The sequence below is a fragment of the Phoca vitulina genome, unplaced genomic scaffold, assembly GCF_004348235.1.
Source record: "Phoca vitulina isolate PV1807 unplaced genomic scaffold, GSC_HSeal_1.0 scaffold5, whole genome shotgun sequence".
NCBI classification, from domain to species: Eukaryota; Metazoa; Chordata; class Mammalia; order Carnivora; family Phocidae; genus Phoca; species Phoca vitulina.
In genome coordinates, this window is record NW_022589708.1 from 58596787 (window position 1) to 58617888 (window position 21102).

At 35.6% G+C, this 21102-nt stretch overlaps 2 protein-coding genes across 9 annotated transcripts in view; one reads left to right on the top strand and one right to left on the bottom strand.

Moving 5' to 3' along the window:
- The window catches only part of CAB39L (calcium binding protein 39 like), a 110544-nt gene extending 99744 nt beyond the window's left edge, over nt 1-10800 (bottom strand). For 6 of the 7 annotated variants that reach the window (XM_032403057.1, XM_032403054.1, XM_032403056.1 and 3 more), the window contains exons 1-3: nt 9161-10721; nt 2384-2536; nt 1675-1750 (exon numbers count right to left, since the gene is read on the bottom strand). The gene's annotated coding sequence lies outside the window, so the exon portion shown is untranslated. The other variant, XM_032403058.1, reaches the window with a different exon arrangement.
- Nucleotides 10801-10875: 75 nt separating this feature from the next.
- LOC116631660 (histone-lysine N-methyltransferase SETDB2-like) overlaps nt 10876-21102 on the top strand; it is an 87157-nt gene continuing 76930 nt past the window's right edge. Inside the window, exons 1-3 of one of the 2 annotated variants that reach the window (XM_032403051.1) lie at nt 10876-11547; nt 12839-12934; nt 16403-16778. In XM_032403051.1, coding sequence (XP_032258942.1) covers nt 16763-16778 — 16 coding nt within the window. In that variant the 5' untranslated portion in view covers nt 10876-11547; nt 12839-12934; nt 16403-16762. The remainder of the gene's footprint in view (nt 11548-12838; nt 12935-16402; nt 16779-21102) is intronic. The other variant, XM_032403049.1, reaches the window with a different exon arrangement.

Here is a 21102-nt window from a genome sequence, read left to right on the forward strand (position 1 = left end):
AACAGTAAGATGTATTTCTTTTTATTTACCCTGATTGAGATTCTAGTGAATCTGGACAATCTCAATTTGTCAGACAAATCTGACAATTGTGTCTTTCATCAGTTCTGGCAAAATTTTAAAGGCAAGTACGAATATTGCCTCATTCTTATTCCATGTTTTCTTTTTGGAACTCTTGATTAGATCATCTCATGATCTTTTATTTTCAGTAACTTTTTTCTCTATGGATGGTCTTCTGTGTAGTCTCTTTTTAACTGTGCCTCATATGCTGGTTTAACACACCATTTAATCTTTAAGTTCTGTTATAATTTTCATTTCTGATATTCTAATTGGTTCTTATTTTAATGTGCCTGGTTACTTTTAAGTGCTATTACTCTTTATATTTTAGAATCCCTCTTTTATTTATTAAACATTAAGTACTTATTTTATGTATTAGATATTTCTAACAGCAGAAATCTCTGTAGATCTGTTTTAGTTGTTTATGGTTCTGCTCTTCGTTCATAACATTTTTTTTCCCTTGTTATGTTCTGTGATTTTTTATTTTTATTTTTTTGTTATCTTCATTGCCTTTTTTTTATTATGTTCAATTAGCCAGCATATAGTACATCATAAGTTTATGATGTAGTGTTCAATGATTCATTAGTTGCGTATAATACCCAGTGCTCACCACCACACATGCCCTCGTTAATACCCATCATCTGGTTACCCCACCCCCACCCTCACCCCCCTCCCTTCGCTGAACGGGAAGAAATCAGGGAAATCAGAGAGGGAGACAAACCATGTTCTGTGATTTTTAAAAAATGAGTAAGAGCTTATTTGTTAGAATTTTAATGATGATACTTTGACAACTGAGTTGTTAACTCCCTCCACGGAGGATTTTTAATTGTTTCTGCCAGGTACTGAAAAGTGTTAGAGATCCAGGTCCACTTTAAATTAAAATTCTCTATTTGTGGGAGACCGTGAAAATAGGCCTTTAGGGACCAGGAAAATAGTATAAATTAAGGCCTCAAATCCAAGTGAATGTGATCTGGTAACCAGGTATTAGTAGGAAAGATTTTATTTTATTTTTGTTTACTTAATTTTTTTAGCAATCTCTACACCCAACGTGGGGCTTGAACTCACCACCCTAAGATTAAGAGTTACATGCTCTTCTGACCGAGCCAGCCATGTACCCCAGTAAGAGAGATTTTAACTCCACCCAGAGCTGTCTTCCTCTCCAAGATGGTCTCTGATGAGGCTCCCTACCCTTTGCAGAACCCAAGGAATTTTCCCAGTCCCCATCCCTTTCCCTGCACAAGTTTCTAATGCCAACAGAAAGCCATGTATACCCCCAAAGTATTTAGTGACTTCAGCACTTGCTTACCCCACAGGATGTATTTGTTCTGTTTCAAGCCCCCAAAAGCTTCCTTTATCTTCTTATAGGTTCATCCATTCATAATAAAGCGTTTTTAAATACTGAATCTAGTGTTTAAATACTTGGTGGAGGGAGGGATTCAAGAACTCTTGTCTATCATACTGTTGGAAATGGAAGTCTATTTAATATTTCTGCCATTGCTTTGTGAAATTTAAATCAGGATATTATATTTATTCCTGATAATTTTATTTTAGTGTGTTACTGTAATCTATGAATCTGTCAAGAACATTTATATTCTTGATTGAGTTGTTATATTAGCTTACCTTAGAAGTTGTATATCATCAGCAAATTTGTTTCAACTTTCTTAGCCTTCACCAAAGTCACTGATCAACACAGCTTCTGACAAAAAGAAAAGCTTCAAAATTAATTTTTAAATTCTTATAGCAAATCCAATATATTTTCTTACTGTTATCAGGTACACAGAATTATAAATTAAATTTCCATCATTATCATATATAGATAAACCAAATTAAAACAGGAAAATCCCTCTACCCCCATTACTTCAAGCACCAGAACTTTTAGGAAAGATTTTAGTGTTGAACTGAATGAAAATATTTTATCACTGGGGAAACCAGTAGTAGTGTGAAGGGGTGGCTTGGGTGAGGGGAGCCCTGGCACCCCCAAAATCTCCATCAGCACTCATCTTCCACAGGAGGAAACATAACTTATTAAAATAGTATCTTAAAGGCCAATTTTTATAAAAAGGCTGTGCAAAGCTTAGAAGAGCTTTTAAGTATCATAAAAGGAAGCTTTGAAGGGTTTTGTTTTGTTTTGTTTTGCTTTTCACAGCATCATTAAAACCCATGACTACCAGATTTTTTTTCTTTTCTGCTTTGAAATACTTTTAGTTTGGGTCTTTTACTAATTTCAGTCATCAATGGCAACTTTTGTAAAATTTTTATCTCCAACATCAATATAAGGATATGTGTATGTGTGTTTACATTTCCCCATCAGAAATAAGACAAAACTTACACTTCTCTCCTTTAGTGCATTGCTCTTGCATGAAGAAAATATAAACCACTGACTTAGGGTCTGCATATTTATGTATTTTCTGAGCAGCAACTACTGGTTTAAATAGAACATTTAGCTCCTGATGTTCTTTCTTCTCAATATTTGGTGTATATCCTGCAATAATGTAGTAGAAAAAGCACACGCTCTGGAATCACATAGATCTGGGTTTAAAGGTCAACCTCCCACTCAGTAACTGTCTAATCTGAAGCAAATTACTTAACCTCTCTGAACCTCTTAAGAATAAAATATCAGAGATCAGAGTCTCAGTGGGTATCTGCAAGAGTCAAATGATAGATATATATATACATAGTGCCTGACCCAGTGCCGTATAACAGGTACTGTTATGTAGCTGTCCTGGGTATTTTTGTACTTCACTTCCACTTTGCTCAATCTGTCAAAGAACTTTCCAGACTACATTTTCTTAATTTACAGCCTTGATGAACTTCTGTGGTTTGTTCAACAATTATTGACATTTTGCAACATCTATTTTGCACAACAATATACATAAAATACTTTAAAGATAGCAATATAACAATAATAATGTTGAATACACCCTGCTAAGAAAATACAGTCCCAAGTCTAGGTTCTAGAATTACTAGAAATTGTTCCTTTTCTTGTATGGTTATGACAACAAAATGCTATATAGTTATGTACATTTGTTTCCATTCCTTTTTAGATTTTTCTTTTTGTTCTACTTTTTAAATTTAACTTTTGAATATGTAAACATACATGATTCAAAGATCAAACTATATAAATAAATTATGAGAAATACCTCTTCCATTGTTGGCACCTTTCCCATTCCCTCCTTCTACCTATAGATTACTGTATATATTATTCCACGGGCTTTTGGTTTTTTCCCACTTCATAATACATTCTGCAGATCATTCAATGTTGTTGGTACATGCAGACTTCCTACATTTTCTTTTATGATTTCTGGGGGCAAGAGTGACTTGGAAGGGGAATGGAGATTATTCCATTGTTGGATGAACTTTAGTTACCTAGTCCCCTATTAATGAGCATTTAGGTTGTTGCCAATCTTTTGCTAATACAAGTATTGCCGCTATGAGTAACTTTTTAGAAATGCCAGTTTATATTTTATGTCAATGTGTCTTTAGAACAGATTCCTAGAAGTTAGGTGCCTGGATCAAAAAGTAAATGCATATCTAATTTTGTTGGATACTACCAAATTCTCTCTCAAGCTCTGTGCTTTCGTATCCCTACAAGCAATGCATCAAAATGCGTTTCCCCATAGCCCACAGAGCATTATTACGTAATTTTGGATTTTGGTGAGAAAGGCTTGAGTGTAGCTGTAATTTTTAATATAGCTTTAATTTGTATTTCTCTTTGTATGACTTAAGTTAAACATCTTTCATATGCCTGTCATCTGCATTTCTTTTTCTGTGAACTCTCATATCTTTGGCCCATTTTCTATTGGGTTGCTGGTCATTTGCTTTGACTTCTAGGTTAGTTTCGTTAAGGAGATTAGCTCTTTGTGAGAGAAGTTCAAATATTTCTTCCTACCTTGTCTTGGCCTTTTTGCTTTGCTCATGGCACTTTTCATCATGTAAATTTTTTTTTTAGTATATTGAAATTTATCAAGGTTTTAATTTTTTTCTGGGATGGGGTCATAGTGCTAAAATCCTTGACTTATAATTTCATAGACTTTAAATATGTTGTTCCATGGTTGTTTTGTTTTGTATGTTGCTGTTGAGAAATTTGTTCCTAATGTCTTCTCTCCACCTGGAAGCCCAGAGGAATTTTTCATTATCTTCAATGTCCAATAGTTTTATGACTTGTATTGGACCATTCTAGAACAATTTTTACAGTACACAATGAGCCTTTTCAAAATAGATTTGAGTCTTCTGTTACTTCCAGAATGTTTTCATGGATTGAAGTTTAAATATTAGCTCTGCTATTGTTTTTCTCTTCTTAGGAACTCTAATTTTTACATATTGTCTGTATCATTCGATTTTCTCCCTTTTTACCTTTCTTTGTTTAATTTCCATTCTTTTGGCTATCTGCAAGTCTTTCCTCAATATCTCTTACATTCAGTAAATCTATTCTCCCTCAGGTATCTTGGATGTTAGCTTCATTTTGAAAGATTTTTTTTCATTTTACTTCCTGAGTTCAGTAAATTTACTTTTCATATCTTCCTCTTTTTTTCCATTTATTTTGGGGTTCTGAATTTGTATTTGAGACCTTATTTCTGCAAATGCTTGTTCAGGTAGGAGTATTATGCTGTGGTTTTCTTTAGCTCTGTAGTTGAATTACCGTTTTCATCTGCTTTACAGTCACATTTTTTCTGGTGCGTTTCCATTATATAATGTAATGCTGTATGGCTCATTTTTATTTTTTTCCTTACAACTTAGTATGTAGTTATAACATAGTCCATTTCCCCATGTATTTATGCCACCCTACTAGGAAGAGATTTGTTTTGTTTTACATTGCATGGATGTACTGCAGTTTTTAAAAACCCATTCTCCAATTAAGAGACAGCTAGGTTGTTTCCAGTTTTTTGTGATTACAAATACAACTGCTATAAATACCTGCAGAGAAGTGATTATAGGTTTCATTTCACTTTTCATGAGAAAAGCATGTAACAGTCTTTGGGGATATGCAAACTAAAATCATAATGAGATGCCATTACATATCCCATATGATGGCTAAAACTAAACAAACAAACACAATCACTGGTGCCAATTGCTGGCAATAAAGAGAAGCTAATGGAGCTCTCTTAGCTTGCTAGTAAACTTCAACCTAGGAGTGGGATTGCTAGGTCACATAATAAAGGTATGTTTAATTTTATAAAAAAACTGTCAAACTGTCTTCCAAATGGCTGTGGTATTTGCATTCCCACCAGCAAGATCTGAATCCTGTTGCTATGCATCCTGGCCAGCACTTGATATTTTTTTCTTTCTTCCTCCCTTCCTTTTTCGGGGGGGGGGGGCGGAGGTGAGGGGGCATTCTAAGAGGTTGCATAGTGGTATCTCATTTCATTTCCTCAATTACTATTCTATACTTTTCTCATTTAACACAAAATGGTGACCTTTTTCCAACGTCATTAAATAGCCTATATCACTAAACAGCTTTTGAAAATATTCCTTTTAATAGGCTGAAATATATCTATCATGATGGATGTGTAATAATTTATAAAATTATAAATATAAAAACCATTCTTCTACCATTGGTTATTTTTTTATTTCCAATTATTCCCAAGTATAAAATTACACTGTGACTATAAAGCTTTGACTCCATCTCCATTTCCATACAAGTTTCCTTACAAAAGGGTCAAAGAGTATACATAGTTTTGTCTTGAAGCATTATGACAAATTGCTTGTTTAAATGTTTATTTCTTTAATTACAAGTTAAATATTTTTCATGTAAACAATTTGTGCTTGTTCTTTTGTGATCATGAGTTCATGACCTTTGCATTTTCTGTCTTATTTGTTGATTTGTAAGAGATGAATACACTCTCCAAAGGTACAGATATTGCTTTACATGTAAAGCAAGCTAGGCCCACCACTGACCTCCCCATCCAATTCTTTATCCTTTTTGAAATATGAAATATACTTCAAATGAGCAAACATGCATGCAATACCAACTGCATGCAAACTTGTTGGTGACTCAGGAAGGAGTCTTGCCTTCCATAGAATTATTTTGTTTGTCACAGCCTGAGAGAAACAAAGTAATATAAGATACGCTTAAATGAAGAATTTGAGTATATGGCAAGAAGAGGTTGTGATTAAACCTGTCTATACTCCAAAAAGGAAGTTGAGCTATGCATCAATTACTTTCAAAGGTAACTGTGGGCAGTGAGAACCATTACAGAGAGAAAAGGAAAGTACAAAGTAGTCCCTAGGTCTGCAAATGATACAGGCCACAATCATAGTATTTCAGTGTCACAAGCTATGCACCTTACTCCTCCCAAATCTAACTGTGGGAACCTAACAGAATCATCAAAAGTTCATGACAATCTCACAGAAATGAAATTGTTACTTGAAGATTTTTTGGGATAATAGAACTTTAACACTGATACGAGGAATTCTTAATCTCAGGAAACAAACTGAGGGTTGCTGGAGTGGTGGGGGGTGGGAGGGATGGGGTGGCTGGGTGATAGACATTGGGGAGGGTATGTGCTATGGTGAGCACTGTGAAGTGTGCAAGACTGTTGAATCACAGATCTGTACCTCTGAAGCAAATAATACATTATATGTTAAAAAAAAAAAGAAGAAGAAGAAGATAGCAGGAGGGGAAGAATGAAGGGGGGGAAATCGGAGGGGGAGATGAACCATGAGAGACTATGGACTCTGAAAAACAAACTGAGGGTTCTAGAGGGGAGAGGGGTGGGAGGACGGGTTAGCCTGGTGATGGGTATTAAAGAGGGCACGTTCTGCATGGAGCACTGGGTGTTATATGCAAACAATGAATCATGGAACACTACATCAAAAACTAATGATGTATGGTGATTAACATAACATAATAATAAAAATAAATAAATAAAATAAAAAAATTAAGGTAGAGAATAAAATCCTACTCCTACCACCACTTGCAAAGATTCTGTGCTTCCTACCTTGATACATTTTAGCCTTTAACTTAAGCATGTGGCATAAAATGGCAGGAAGTGAAGCAGCCATGTTGGTCCACAACATGGAGCTGCATAATGAGGTGGCACAGTAACACGTTAGTAAGAGCTTGGGGGCCTCTGACAAATTTTTGCAGCAAAGCTACCTGATCAGCTCATATTTTTACTTGGTTTGGAAATTTTTTATTAAAAAACTGGGTTGGGGCATGGAGCGCCTGGTTGGCGCAGTCGGTTAAGAGTCCCACTGTTGGTTTTAGCTCGGGTTGTAATCTTGGGGTCTTGAGATCAAGCCCTGTATCTGGCTCCATGCTCAGCATGGAATCCGCCTGGGATTCTTTCTCCTTCTCCCTCTAACCCTCCCGCTTGTGTTCTCTCTCTCTAAAAATAAATAAATAAATCTAGAAAAAGATGGGGGGGGCACAATTATTTTTTAAGTTGTCACAGTAGCCAAACCTGTAACTTAACTAAACAAATTCCAGCTTGAGAAGTGGGGGCTTTGTCAATAATACAGTGGCATATAAAATGTTAAGAAAAAGACAGCCTAAGTTAGTGTCAATGTAGAAAAATGAAAAGCAAAGCCATTTTGGAGGTTTAAGCTACAGATTATACAGTTAGGAAACAGGGAAAGGTAAGAATTTGAAGTTTTAAATCTGTGCCACTCAGAAGACACCTATACCATTAATCAAGATAGGAAACATAAAAGATGGAGAGTTGTATACAAATTGAGTAGATCGAACTGTCCAAAAAGCTGTGAGAAATGAGTGTTAAGTGCTTAAAAGAGCAGAACTTCACAGAGAATTAGGGCTTATTTGCACAAAAATTATAGTTTAAGTGGCAAGAACAAATGAGATTATTACAAAGGGAGAAGTCATAGTAAAGAGAAAATTATAGTGTTTCAATTCTGTCTTTTAAAAAAAGCTACATGCATAATACTTCAAACATTTTCTCTTTAAGGGAAATAATCTGAATGTTCCATGTGTTAATCTCAGAAGCATTTTCTGTAGATAACAGACATCCTCATGACTCAGGCAATCAATTTCATTGATTAACGCAACACCACAAACTGCAATGGTAATTTTCATCCTCATACAGTTTTAGATCTTTTTTTATTTTTAGTCACATTGTTTAATTTATCCCCATAACAAACCATATTTGTTAAAGACTGGAAAAGTGATGGCAAAATGCACTAATTAATGAGGAATATAGAAATATTTCTGAAAATTAATCTCAAAGTGTTGTCCAAAAGTAACATTTATATGATCAAAATTATTACAAAACACAGCAAGGTATTCCTAGTACTTCAAAAATAATTTTAAAAAGAGAAATGATTATATGCAAATTTGGTTTTTCAGTTAATGAGGTGGGGAAAACCTATCAACTTTTAAATGTGTTCTTTTTATTAAAAAGTGCTTATACCCTAAAATCTTCACTAATAAAATCATTTAGATCTTTAAAATATCAAATACAGGAACTGGAGAGCATTTTTGAGAGAGAGAGCAGCAGACTCCCCGCAGAGCAGGGAGCCTGATGTGGGGCTCATCCCAGGACTCCAGGATCATGACCTGAGCTGAAGGCAGATGCTTAACCAACTGAGCTACCGAGGTGCCCCTGGAGAGCATTTTTATTGATTTTTTTTATGAAGATTAAGTAGATTTTAATCTACATTCAGCCACAAAATACCACATTCATTTCAAAGGTGTTACCAAATTTTTTTCTAATTAAACAGCATGCATCAATTGATAATGGGAAAAAAATCTAAACTTGTATATATTATGAGACTGCAATGAAATACAATCCTGAACATACCAATATAAGTTAAATCATTTTTACTTAAAGTCACTTAACATTGTTCATGCAAAAGTAATATTTAAAAATATCTGTAAGGATCTTCACATTATACATTATGAAATCTAGATACTAGTATTCTTCAAAGAAAAATCTCATACTTACCTAGCTTATTATTTTAAAATTACTTAAAATTACAGAACATATTTATGCAATATAGTAAACTTGCAGTATTTTGACTTTAAGCAGTGTTAAAAAGAAACTAGAAAAACAATACATTTTTTCTTCAGGAGAGATCTAAGGCACTGACAAGTTTGGTACTCATTTACTGAAACTGTATGCTTTCAAGAAAAAATAACTTGAGGGCTCACCTTCATTATCTAAATTTCTCTGTATTCCAATTTCATAAAAAGACTTCACAAAAAAGGATTATGAGCCTATCCATAATATTTGTATGTATAAATTGGAAGCAATAAATTTAGTTCAAGAAAATGAAAGTCAAGTTTTCTAGAAAGCAGGTTAAATAAATGTTTTCAGTTAGTCGAAAAAGAAATGTGTATCCACATCTTCCAATTACTGCATTATTTATTCATTCAACAATTATACTTCTGAACATATGCCAGGCATTATCACATGAGAACGCTATGCAAAAGTTTCAGCGAACATTTACTGAGCTGCTATTATGTTCTCTTTATTTCTAGCCACTGATCTCTTACTTTATGATAGCCACATGTACCTTAGCCATCAACTAAACACTAAATTATTGATACTTGAACTCTTGCAACTTAGGTCTTATAAGACTCATGATTTAAGAAGCCAATTTTAAAAGGAAAATTAAATTTTAATCATTCGATTACTGCTGTTTCTTTGACATTCCTGCCACAAAACACATGGTACTCTTGACTAGGTTGAGTCATCATTAGATAACTAACTGAAAACTAAACTCAAAACAAGTATTTTTGCTTTCGTCTAATGCGTGTCAAAACCGCCAATCACAAAATATTAGCCTTTTATCGTCTAGGTTTTCAGATACGATAAATTTTCCTCCCAAATGAAAGAATGCGTGCAGTCTACTTCCAGTCAAAACAAAAACCGAGAAGGAAAAGGAGATAATTCCTTTCTTTCTCCCACCTCAAAAAGAGCTCAGAAGATACTTTCCCTTACAAACGCCTCCCCCTGCCCCTGACGAAGCAACCAGGCAAGTCAAGGCAGACCTAGAAATTCCGAAATCTTAACAGATCGTAACCAGGGAAACAAAATTTGCCAAAATTCTTCCTTCACTTCCACTGTTTCTGCAAAGACCACCACTTACTAGATTTTTTAAAAACCCCTGCAGGAATGCTGGCTGCATATTAATAAATAAAACTGCCCAAACGCAGAACAAGATGCCCACAATTATCAAAGGATGGCCTTAGAAGGTTAACTACCGGGAATAGCCAACACTTTGTCACTCCCTCGCAAACGACATAAAATGAAGACGTCTCTTTCTAACCTGAGGATAGTGGTGAGGCATCTCCCTCTCCCCTTCTAGTAATGACCAGCCTTATTCCTTTCTGAATCAGGCAGGCCATCAGACAACCTCATTAGGAGGGGTGATGTCAATCTTCCGAGACAAAGATTATGGGGGTAGCTCTCTGGAACCAAAGGAATCAGCGTTAAAGCATCAGAGCCCCCAGCAAACCCTCCACAATGACGAACAAACCAAAGCCTGGGATCCCCCCACCACCCCATTCATCACTCTCTCTAGCCAGGGCTGATTCAGACCAAGAAAACCTCTCCAATTCAGGTAAGTGAGAAGGCACCAGGTGTCTGCCCTCAGATCCCTTTTCTCCTCCACTGCTCTCTCAGGACCCCTCCACACCTGGAGCCACTAATTAAGCTTTCAACCGCCAAGAAGCCCAGTCCTGGCCACACACAAGATGGCAGCGGAACACCTACCAGAGGAAACAGCTGCGCCACCACTCCTGCGATGCCGGCCTCTCGATTGCGAGTATCCCCATTGGCCCCGCCAGAGAGCGCGAGACAAGCCGAGAGCTCTGATAGCCAATCGGGAGGCGGCGCGATTGGGCGCCGCCGCGCTGCCGGCGATACGCGCGCGGAGCCTCTGAGGCGTGGACCCAGTGGGTGTCCAACCAATGGGCTCCCGGCCAAGTAGTGGGAGCTCTGGGTGTCCAACTCCTCCTATTTAGGATTAGCGTTAGGTAGGCCTGGGTGTTAGGGATTGGGCGGTCCTCCCTCCCCGCCTGAAGTGAGGCGGGACAGTTGTTGCTGAGGTGAGGTCTAGTAAATGGTGAAGTATTTCCTGGCCTGGGGGCATCTGGGACCGTGGGGTCTCGGTGGCGTGGAGTCGGAGAGGAGCCCGACCCGCGGGGAAACCCAGCCTCGCCAACGGAGCGGGCCCGGCGCAGCCCTCAGGTCTGTGGTGCTAGTGGAGCCGAGGCACGGCCTTGGGTGGCCCGCTGACAGCTCCTTCGGCCCAGGACCTGGGAACGCGGCGGAGCCCTCGGCTGCGTGGACTCCAGCCCTTGCAACCTCCCTTTTCCTTCTATCCACCTGCAGTCCCAGGCTGTAGAAGGGACCGCGGGCGTTCTGAGTTCTCAACCCCTATTTCATTTTCTATCTCCGGGTGCATACCTTAATGTGAGGTGATTCCTAAGCAGCTGGGAACCTGAGGCTGTAAAAGGGGCTGCAGGAAATGGACTGCAGTGTAAAATCCAGAAGCAGAACTGGAAGGTTTAACCACTGACCCATTTCACAGGTAAGACTTAACACGAGTCCTAAATGAGTAAAATCATTTGTCCAAGACCACGGAATTGAGATTAGATCCTAAAGGCACCTGACTCTCATTAACCACAACCCAATAAGTAATTAAAATAAGGAACAGTGTGTAATGAACTGTGCTCTTCAGCATGTGGAAACCTGCAGTGAGTTCTGTATGAGGCAAAAAGGTAACTTTGAAAAGGTAGAGTGGAATAATCAAAAAGCGGACTCTGAAATCATCCTGCCTGGTTCCTTCCTTATTTTTTGTCACTGCCACTTACAGTGTGACGCGCCTTAGCTTCCTCATTAGAAAAACAGGCATGCTAATTTTCTCTCATTGTTCCGCAGATCAGTAAGAATAAGTGAAGTATTGAGAAGTGTGCCTGACACATGGTTTATACTCAATAAATGTTCATTACTCTCATTGTAATTAAAACATGAGAAATAGAGAAGAAATGGTCAGTTTCATAAAGAGCCTGTTTTTAAAAACAAAGCAACCATAAATTGAGGCGAAACAGACCGATTGCTTTTCTCCAAAATGAAAAAGTGAGAAGGAAAATAAGAACAAATTTAAAAATCCCTGTTTCACTCCAAAATATTAAACTGGTTGTCTCTGGATGATATTATGAGTGATTTAACTTTTCTTCTTTATGCTTTACTGTATTTTGCAAATTTTCTTCAGTAAACATGTTTTACTGTTATTAGATTTCAGAAGATATGAACAACATTGGTGAGAGTTTTCTTCAAAAAGCTATTAGTATGCTTGTGTGCTGTAGGTGGAAATAGGAATTGATAGAACCTTTCTAGAAAGGAGTTTGGCGGTCTGCTCCAAAAGCCTTTAAAATGGACAGTCCTTTTTTGAAAATTATATACTTAAATTTTAAATTAAGTACACTATTACGTTCTCTTTTTACAAAATTAGAACCTTACGGATAGCACAATCCACAGTCCCTGAACTCCCCCTTGCTCCTCCAACCCCACGCTAAAGACTTTGGTGCAGAACCTTTAAGTCTTTTTTTATACTTACATATTCTCAATGGGTTCATATATGCATTTGTAATTTTAAAAAAATGTTGATAGTATCATACTATATCATTTTCTAACTTTATTCATTTGACAGTGTTTTTGAAGTGTATACCTGTTGTTTATAGCTTATTATGTATTTATGGCTCATTTTTTATACCTGCTGGATAGTGTTCCAGTGTATGGCTGAGTTGTTCTGTTAATGTAAAATATTTATTTTTGTCTCTTTTATTGGTTTTTATATTAAATTCTATTTTGTTTGATAGGTACTGTATAGCACATTTTATTTGCCATTCTCTTTTTGATGGACATTGGTTGTTCCCAGTTTTTCAACTTATAGACAATGCCGCAGGGAAATCCTGGTATGTATTTTCTTGTGCGCATGTGCTATTTCTCAAGGATATATAGATATAGATATATATCTATATATCTATCTAAAAGTGGGATTGCTTGGTTTTAAGTTATGAACATTATTTTTTTTTTTAAGATTTATTTATTTACTTAGATAGCACTAGCGGGAGAGGCAGAGGGAGAGAGAGAAACTCAAGAGGACTCCCTGCTGAGCGGGGAGCCTGACAAGGAGCTTGAACTCACAACCCTAAGATCATGACTGGAGCTGAAATCAAGAGTCAGTTGCTTAACTGACTGAGCCACCCAGGCGCCCCAAAGTTATGAACATTCTTAATTTTAATTGGTCTTGCCAAATTTGCCTCCAAAATACTCCTACTAATTTAAACATCCCAAACAAAACATCCCAATTTTCCTACAGTCTAGACTAACACGAGATACTGTCTTCTTTTTGTCCATCTGATGGATGAAATTAATACTCATTTTTAAAAAAATTTTCATTCTCTGATTACTAGTAAGGTTGCAGTATCTATTCATATGTTTATTAACTTATAATTTATGTAAATTTCTATAATTCCTTCAAAAAATTACCCATTTTTCTATTGGGTCATCTTTTTTTAATGGTTTAGAGTTTTATGGGCCCTGGATACTGCGTATCCTATATAATTTTTATAAAAAATTTTTCAGCGTCAGGGTGCCTGGGTGGCTCAGTCAGTTAAGCATCTGACTCTTGATTTCAGCTCAGGTCATGATCTCAGGGTCATGAGATCGAGCCCCACTTCCAACTCTGCACTGAGTTTTGAGCCTGCCCCACCCCCTCCCCAACCAAAGTTCACAAGCTCTATTTTCTCTCAGCTCTTTGCTTGGCTTTTAACTTTATTTAATGTTTTTGTTTGTTTATTCTACAGATAGATCTTGCTTTTTTTTTTTTTAAGTCCTTAGGTGTTTTTTTATTTCACTGCGTTTCTCAAAGACTTCCAGTATAATACCGAATAAGAGTGGTGGCAAGTCTCCTAATCTCTGTGCCTGACTTTAATGAAAATGCTTCTAATGTGTCATCATTGGGTATGATGTTTGCTGCTAAGTTTTAGTAGAGAGTTTATCAGGTTAAAGAAGTTCTCTTCCTAGTTTGTTAAGGGTCCCTCATCTTCCAGCCTCCAGAAAAGTTGCTGACTTTTATTTATTTATTTTTTTCTGCATCTGAAATGTTGGTTTTCCATGTAGGAATTTACATTGATAAACTTTCCAATATCAATTTTTGGGGTATTCCCAGGATAAATCTTATTTTAGTAATATACTTTTACTCTATGGCATATTTTACTTACTATTTTTGCACAGAAGTGCTTTTGGCCTTGAGTTTCTTTTCTTACATGTCATAGTTATACTAATCTAAAAAAAAAAAAAAAAAAAGTTGAGTGGCTCCCAAATTTTTCCTGACCTGGAACAGTTCATATATGATAGAATTTATCCGTTCCTTGAAAGTTCTGTAGAATTCATCTATAAAACTGAATAGACCTGTATAATAGGAGTGAGGTGGGGATATGGGGCATGTGGCTCTCCTAAGATCTTTAACTGTTGTTTAAACTTTTTATTTTTATAGTTTTGCCTCTAATTGGAATTTCTACTTCTTGAGCCTATTTGATATTAAGTCAGTAATTTCAATTAGATATTTGTGTGAATTATTCTGTCATTGTAAAATATTTCTCTTTGTCTCTTCTATTGGTTTTCATATGAAATTCTATTTCGTTTGATATGAACATTTCTTGTATTTGCTGGTATGTCTTTTTTCACATACTGTTATTTCAACCTTTTGATGACATTTTGTGTGATTTAAGTGGGTCTCTTATTTTAAAATATCATAGCTAGGTTTTGCTTACAATCCATTTTGAGAGCCCTTTAATAAGTTAGATTAACACATTCACCTTTTTTGTGATTATTAAGTTTGGCCTTTTTCTTGTCATCTTATTTTCCATGCTTTTCTTTGTATCTTTTATATCCTATTTTTCCATTTCTCTTTTTAATTGAGGTGGGCCCCAAGTTTTCTTTGTTCTACATGTCTTTTAAAATATACTACCTTTGCATTTGCAACATAGTTCTTAAATATGTTTCCTAACAAGATCTAAATTTAATTAGTATTGATACCCTCCCTATGAAGAACTTGACGGTACTTCTGCTTTACTTTCTCTTATCTTGGCAATAATCCCCTTCCATCCCCTTCTATAAAAGAACATAATTTCCCCTGGTTTGTTTTTTTTTTTTAAGATTTTATTTATTCATTTGAGACACAGAGACACAGAGATACACAGAAAGAGAGAGAGCATGAGCAGGGGGAGAGGCAGAGGGAGAGGGAGAAGCAGGCTCCCGGATGAGCCAGGAGCCTGATGTGGGGCTCGATCCCAGGACCCTGGGATCATGACCCGAGCCGAAGGCAGACTCCCAACCATCTGGTTCTTTCTATCATTTTCTTTCATTTGTTATTAAAACCTATTTTTAATCTATCTTTAGCATTAATGTGTTTTAGTCATTTGCTCATTATTGCTTCTTACCTCAGTACTTCTGTGTATGTTAGTTTTTTTCATGAAGTTTGGGTACTTTCTTTCAGAGAATCCCTAAGTGGCTTTTTGAATGTCTATGAAAGTCTCTTTTTTTAACCTTCACTATTGAAAGATAGCTTGGCTGAAAGGCATTCTGGGGTCAGACTTACTTTGCCTTAACTTATTGCATCTGGCATTTCTGATGAGAAGTCTGATTGCCAGTCTGATATGTGTTTCTTTTAGATAATCTAGATTTTCTGGAAACTTCTAAGACTTTGTCTTTATTTTTGATATTCTAAAGTTTATTCACAGTTTGTCTAGTAGTGTGTATTTTATCTTGCTTGGTACCCAATGAACCCTTAGTTGGCTTATGTGTTTTCCAGTTTTGAGAAATTCTTGGTCATTATTGCCTCTTCTTCATTCATTTGAGGTAGTTAGCATTACTATCCCCATTATAAAAGTTTTTATAAAGTATTTATAAAAAATAAAACTTAAAAAATATTTATAAAATGGGGATATTTTATGTGAATTAACAATATTTTAGGGGCACCTGGGTGGCTCAGTCGTTGGGCATCTGCCTTTGGCTCAGGTCATGATCCCCAGGGTCCTGGGATAGAGCCCTGCATCCGGCTCCCTGCTCCATGGGAGCCCTGCTTCTCCCTCTCCCACTCCCCCTGCTTGTGTTCCCTCTCTCGCTGTGTCTCTCTCTGTCAAATAAATAAATAAAATCTTTAAAAAAAAAGACAACAATATTTTAAATATGGGTGATTCTTAACTTCTCTGTAATTTCCTAATTTTGATATTTTACATATTTTTCCATTTAATATGTATTCTTGTTTCTGTAATAGTCTATGCTATTTTAAAAGAGCTATTGTTAGAACAGTCTTCTTTTTCTTACATGTTTTATTCTTTGTAAATATGTACCAGTCTTTATTGTTTTTTTTACAGAATGTCTCATGCATCCATGGACCAAAAGATGGAGTTGGTTTTTATTTTTAAAAAGATATTATCAATGATCTGATATAACTATAAATATTCACTTGATGAAGTTGCATGGACTCATCATCAGGTTGGACTAGTGGTTATTTTTGAAAGTTTCTTCAACTCAAGTTACTATTTGAAAATTCAAGCATCCAAGAACATTGGGTTTGGAATGGCATAATGATGTATTTTCTCTGAGGACTGCAAATTTCATAGAGACCACACTGAATTCCAGTTGGATTCCAGTTATATTCTTCAATCAAAGTGATTCAGTCCTTTGATAAAGTTAATTTTGAATAGTTTTATGTTTATGAGCGACGCCAAAAGATGGGAGAAAAAAATGGTAGGTTTGGAAACCATTGTTAAACATTATATTTAAAAGTGTATAGACTACTTAATGAAGCTGAATTGTGGAATTTTCAAAGTTTTTCACTACAAGTGACTATTCTACATTTGAAGGAATTTAGGATTTATTCTCATGTAGCCAACAATTTTGACAGTCTTTATAATTAATTGTGTGTCTGTAAAACTAAATCATTTCTTTAATGTACTTTTAAAAAAATACACTTTATTTTTTAGAAAACTTTTAGATTTACTTTTTAAAGAAAAATTGAAAGGATAGTACAGCAAGTTCCCATATCTTCTACGTCCAGTTTTACTTATGATTAACATCTTATATTTGGCTGGTACATTTGTTACAGTTAATGAAACATTATTATTAACTAAAGTCCATAGTTTATTCATATTTCTGTAGTTCTTACCTGATGTCTTTTTCTGTTCCAGGATCCCACATTATATTTATTTATCATGTCTCCATAGGGTCCTCTTGGATGTCCAGTTTCTCAGACTTAACTTGTGTTTTATTTTGTAGTATTTTGTATCCCAAGTATTTTGTAGGATGCCCCTCTATTGGAATTATTGATTGATTTTTTTTCTCATGATTAAACCAGGGTTATGGGTTTTGGGGAAGAAGACCATAGGGGTAAAGTGCCATTTTTACCACATTATATCAAAGGTACGTGTTATCAATGTGGTTTCTCTCTTATTGATATTGAACTTGATCATCTGGCTGACATAGTGTTATGTGGTTTCTACACTGTCAATTACATTTTTTTTCTCCTTTCCCTATTGTACTCTTTGATAGGAAATCACTATATGCAGCTCATATTCAAGGAGTGGGGATTATGCTCCCCCTCTTTGAGAATGGAATATCTACATTAATTATTTGGAATTCTTCTACAAGGGAGATTTATCTCCTTTCTCCCATTTATATATCTCCTTTCTCCCACTTATGTATATATTCAATCATTTATTTATTTCAGTATGGAGTCATGGGTACTTATTTTACCCTATCCGGTTTTCTGTCCAGTACTGTTTTATTTTGTTACTCAAATTGTCCCAGGATTGGCTGTTGGGAGCCCTCTTTCAGTTGGGTCTGTGTTCCTTTGACATACCTGTATCAACGTAGCTGGGTTTTTGTTTTGTTTTGTTTTGTTTTTTTAGCACTTCCTTATTTTCTGGTACTGTAAGATGCTGCAGGCTTATCTTGTATATTTCCTGCCCCAGTTCTAGAGTCAGTCATTTCTTGAATGAGCCCTGGTCCCTTTTAATGGAGGATGATGTCAGAAACCCATATCTGGGTGATAGTTGTTACTGGGCTGTCCTTGCTTATAGGCCCTTTTAGCTAACAGAGCAAGGGATATATGTGTATGCTAAGCTGTATATAGGCATATCTATAAATATCTCTATATGTAACCATCTGTATCTATATTAAGCTAAACATGAGTTTATTCTGATGTTCCCAACTCTAATCCATTACCACATCTCTCCAACAGTGAGAAGCATGGCTCCCACCATCTGTTATCCATTTATTTAGTCACTCAATTCCTGTGTGTGTGTGTGTGTGTGTGTGTGTGTAGCTGTATCAGAAATGTAAATTTATTCCCAGGTAGGAAGCTACAGTTCTTGTACACAGTTCCTTTTGCCTTTAGTCTTGCAGACTCTACTTATTTCCAAAGTTATTTAGCTTAGCACCTTTCTACCCAGCCCTTCAGTGAGGTTGTGTATACAATTGTAATACAGTTAGATGTTCCTGTCATGGTCAGTGTTCTTTCTTGGGATCCTGGACCTCTTAAATGATATTTTGAAATTTCACTACCCTTTAACATACTTGTAATATATGGATTGTTATACAGATCATACTGTTGATTTAGTGGTCTCTGGACTGTTCATGTAGGGCAGTAGTTCTCAAACTTTCTTTTGGTCTCAGGACTACTTTATACTCTTAGAACTATTTAAAATCCCTAACAGTTTCGGTTTATATGGATAATATCTCTTCATATTTACTGTATTAGAAATTGAAACTGAGAAGCTTCAAAAAATAATAAACCCAACGTGTTAACATAATTTACATTTTTGTGAGCAATAATTATTTTCTAAAACAAAAAAATTAGAATAATATTGTTTTAAATCTTTACAGATCTCTTTAATAGTTGGTTTACTAGAAGAGGGAGTCTCATATCTGCTTCTGCATTCAATCTGGTGTGAAATGTTGCTTTGGTTGAAATGTATAAAGAAAATGAAGCTTCACATAGACAAAAAGTTGGAAAAAGAAGATTTTAATAGCCTTTTAGACAATTGTGTACTTTTTTTTGATACAACTACAAAACTCAACAAGTAGTTATTCCTTCAAGGTCAGTTGTAGCATGAAATCTGAATGCATATCTGTGAGTTTTTTTACGTTCTGTTACATTAAAATCCATTGGTCTGTCTTGCACATTGAATGGATCTTTTATGATTTTATAATATCATGCATTGGCCACTTGGAAAATATTGGCTCAATGAATTATGCAGATTTTCCAGATGTTGACACATTTCATCGTACAGTATTTAAATATCACATTTGTTAATATTGCTACCAATCTCATCAAAGAGTGATTAATTACTGAGAAGCTGTCAGGCTTACTGTGGCACATACAAGGCTTACAAATTTCCAGTTTTAACTTGGTAATGTGAATTTTATCATTAAACAAATGCTGTCAATATTGAACTTCCGGGGGTAGTAGGCTCACTTTGTTTTTTCAAGAAAATGTGTGCCAAACACCCAAGTCTAAGAAACTATAATTTTTATTAGTAGTTCTTTTAAGTAAAAATAGTTTTCCATGAAAAAAAAAAAGCTGGTTTAGCCTACAACTCGAACAATCTCACTAGTGCTTTTGCTTGAGACAGCCATTATCCTGTAGTAATCATTTTATTGCTTTATCATGGATATTCTTTAGTGAAATTGATGATGAAGAATATACTGGTAGTATACTGGAAGACTTAAAACTGGTAGTTTGGTGCCACTCCCTTGATTCATGTTAAGACATAAGTACTTTTACTCAGCAATGCTTTTATACCATCAGTCAATGTCATTATAGAAAAGGAGCAAATAATGTCTTAGTATTACTATTAAAATGGTTTGACCTAGCGTATTATCTGAAGGGATCTGAGGACCCCAGGGGTTCATAGACCACACTTTGCTGATCACAGACTCAAAGAGATCATAGAGATTCTCTAGACCAATGCCCTGAAGCTCTTTAAGGGGTGTGTGTGTGTGTGTGTGTGTGTGTGTGTATCTTATTATCAATGTATTTGATAAGTACTCCAAAAATAGTTGGCTAATAAATAACTCCTATAGCTGTGATTCTTGAGTATTGCCTCTTTACAAAGACAGTGTATATCAAGGGAGATTGGGAGACATACAGTGTAACTATATAATTTTGTCTTTCTTCTTTTACAAAGCTGCTATACTTCCCACTTCGTGATTATGTTCTTGCAGTAGTCATATCGAGCTAAGTAAGGGAGCAAGTTGGGACAAACAGTAGAGTTATAAGATGGTATTCTTCATTTCTAGAGGCAGGTAGCAATATTAGTATACTGATTTGGTTTTCAATTCAAGGACCTATTCCTGTACTTACCGATGTTTTCTAGTGAAATATCCTGAAATATTTACTGTTTCAGATTATAACCCTGAACATACATAGAGTACAAAGTAAAGGAGCAGGAAACTGAAATTGTTTACATTGTAATAACCATCAAATGGTCTACAGTTGAAATGAAAATGACTCAATTGTTTCTTTGTGATATTCATTTAACCTCTTTGTTCAAAAAAGTTATTAACTGGATCTGTTAATCTCATTTTTCAGATAAATTGGTTACCTTTTTTCTTAATATTACTGTGGTTCAAAATTTCTGTAGCAAAAAGACAGTGAAAAATGAGGGAAGACATGAGGAAAAAGAACCATTTAAATGAAAATTAAACCTGCAGTATGAAATAATGATACCATGAAGAACAATATTAAAAACTCAGAACAAATAAATATGAATTGCTTAAATACATTCATTTATTGTACAAGCAGATAGTTTCAGTATTTTCTGATTGGCTTTATTTTCTTAAATTATATTCCCAGTGTCCTCTTCATTAATCCATTCCAAAACTAATAATTTACCCTGTTCAGTTGTCAAATAAGTTGTCTTAAGTATTTCCTGTCAGAATAATTTGGTATCATGTGTTGACATTTCAAACACAGTTTAAAATGTAACCACTGAGAAACAAAAATTCAGTTAAACCCTGATTGTGGTTTTTCAGCATCACTGCTTGTTTTCTCAGGCCATGTGAGAGTTGT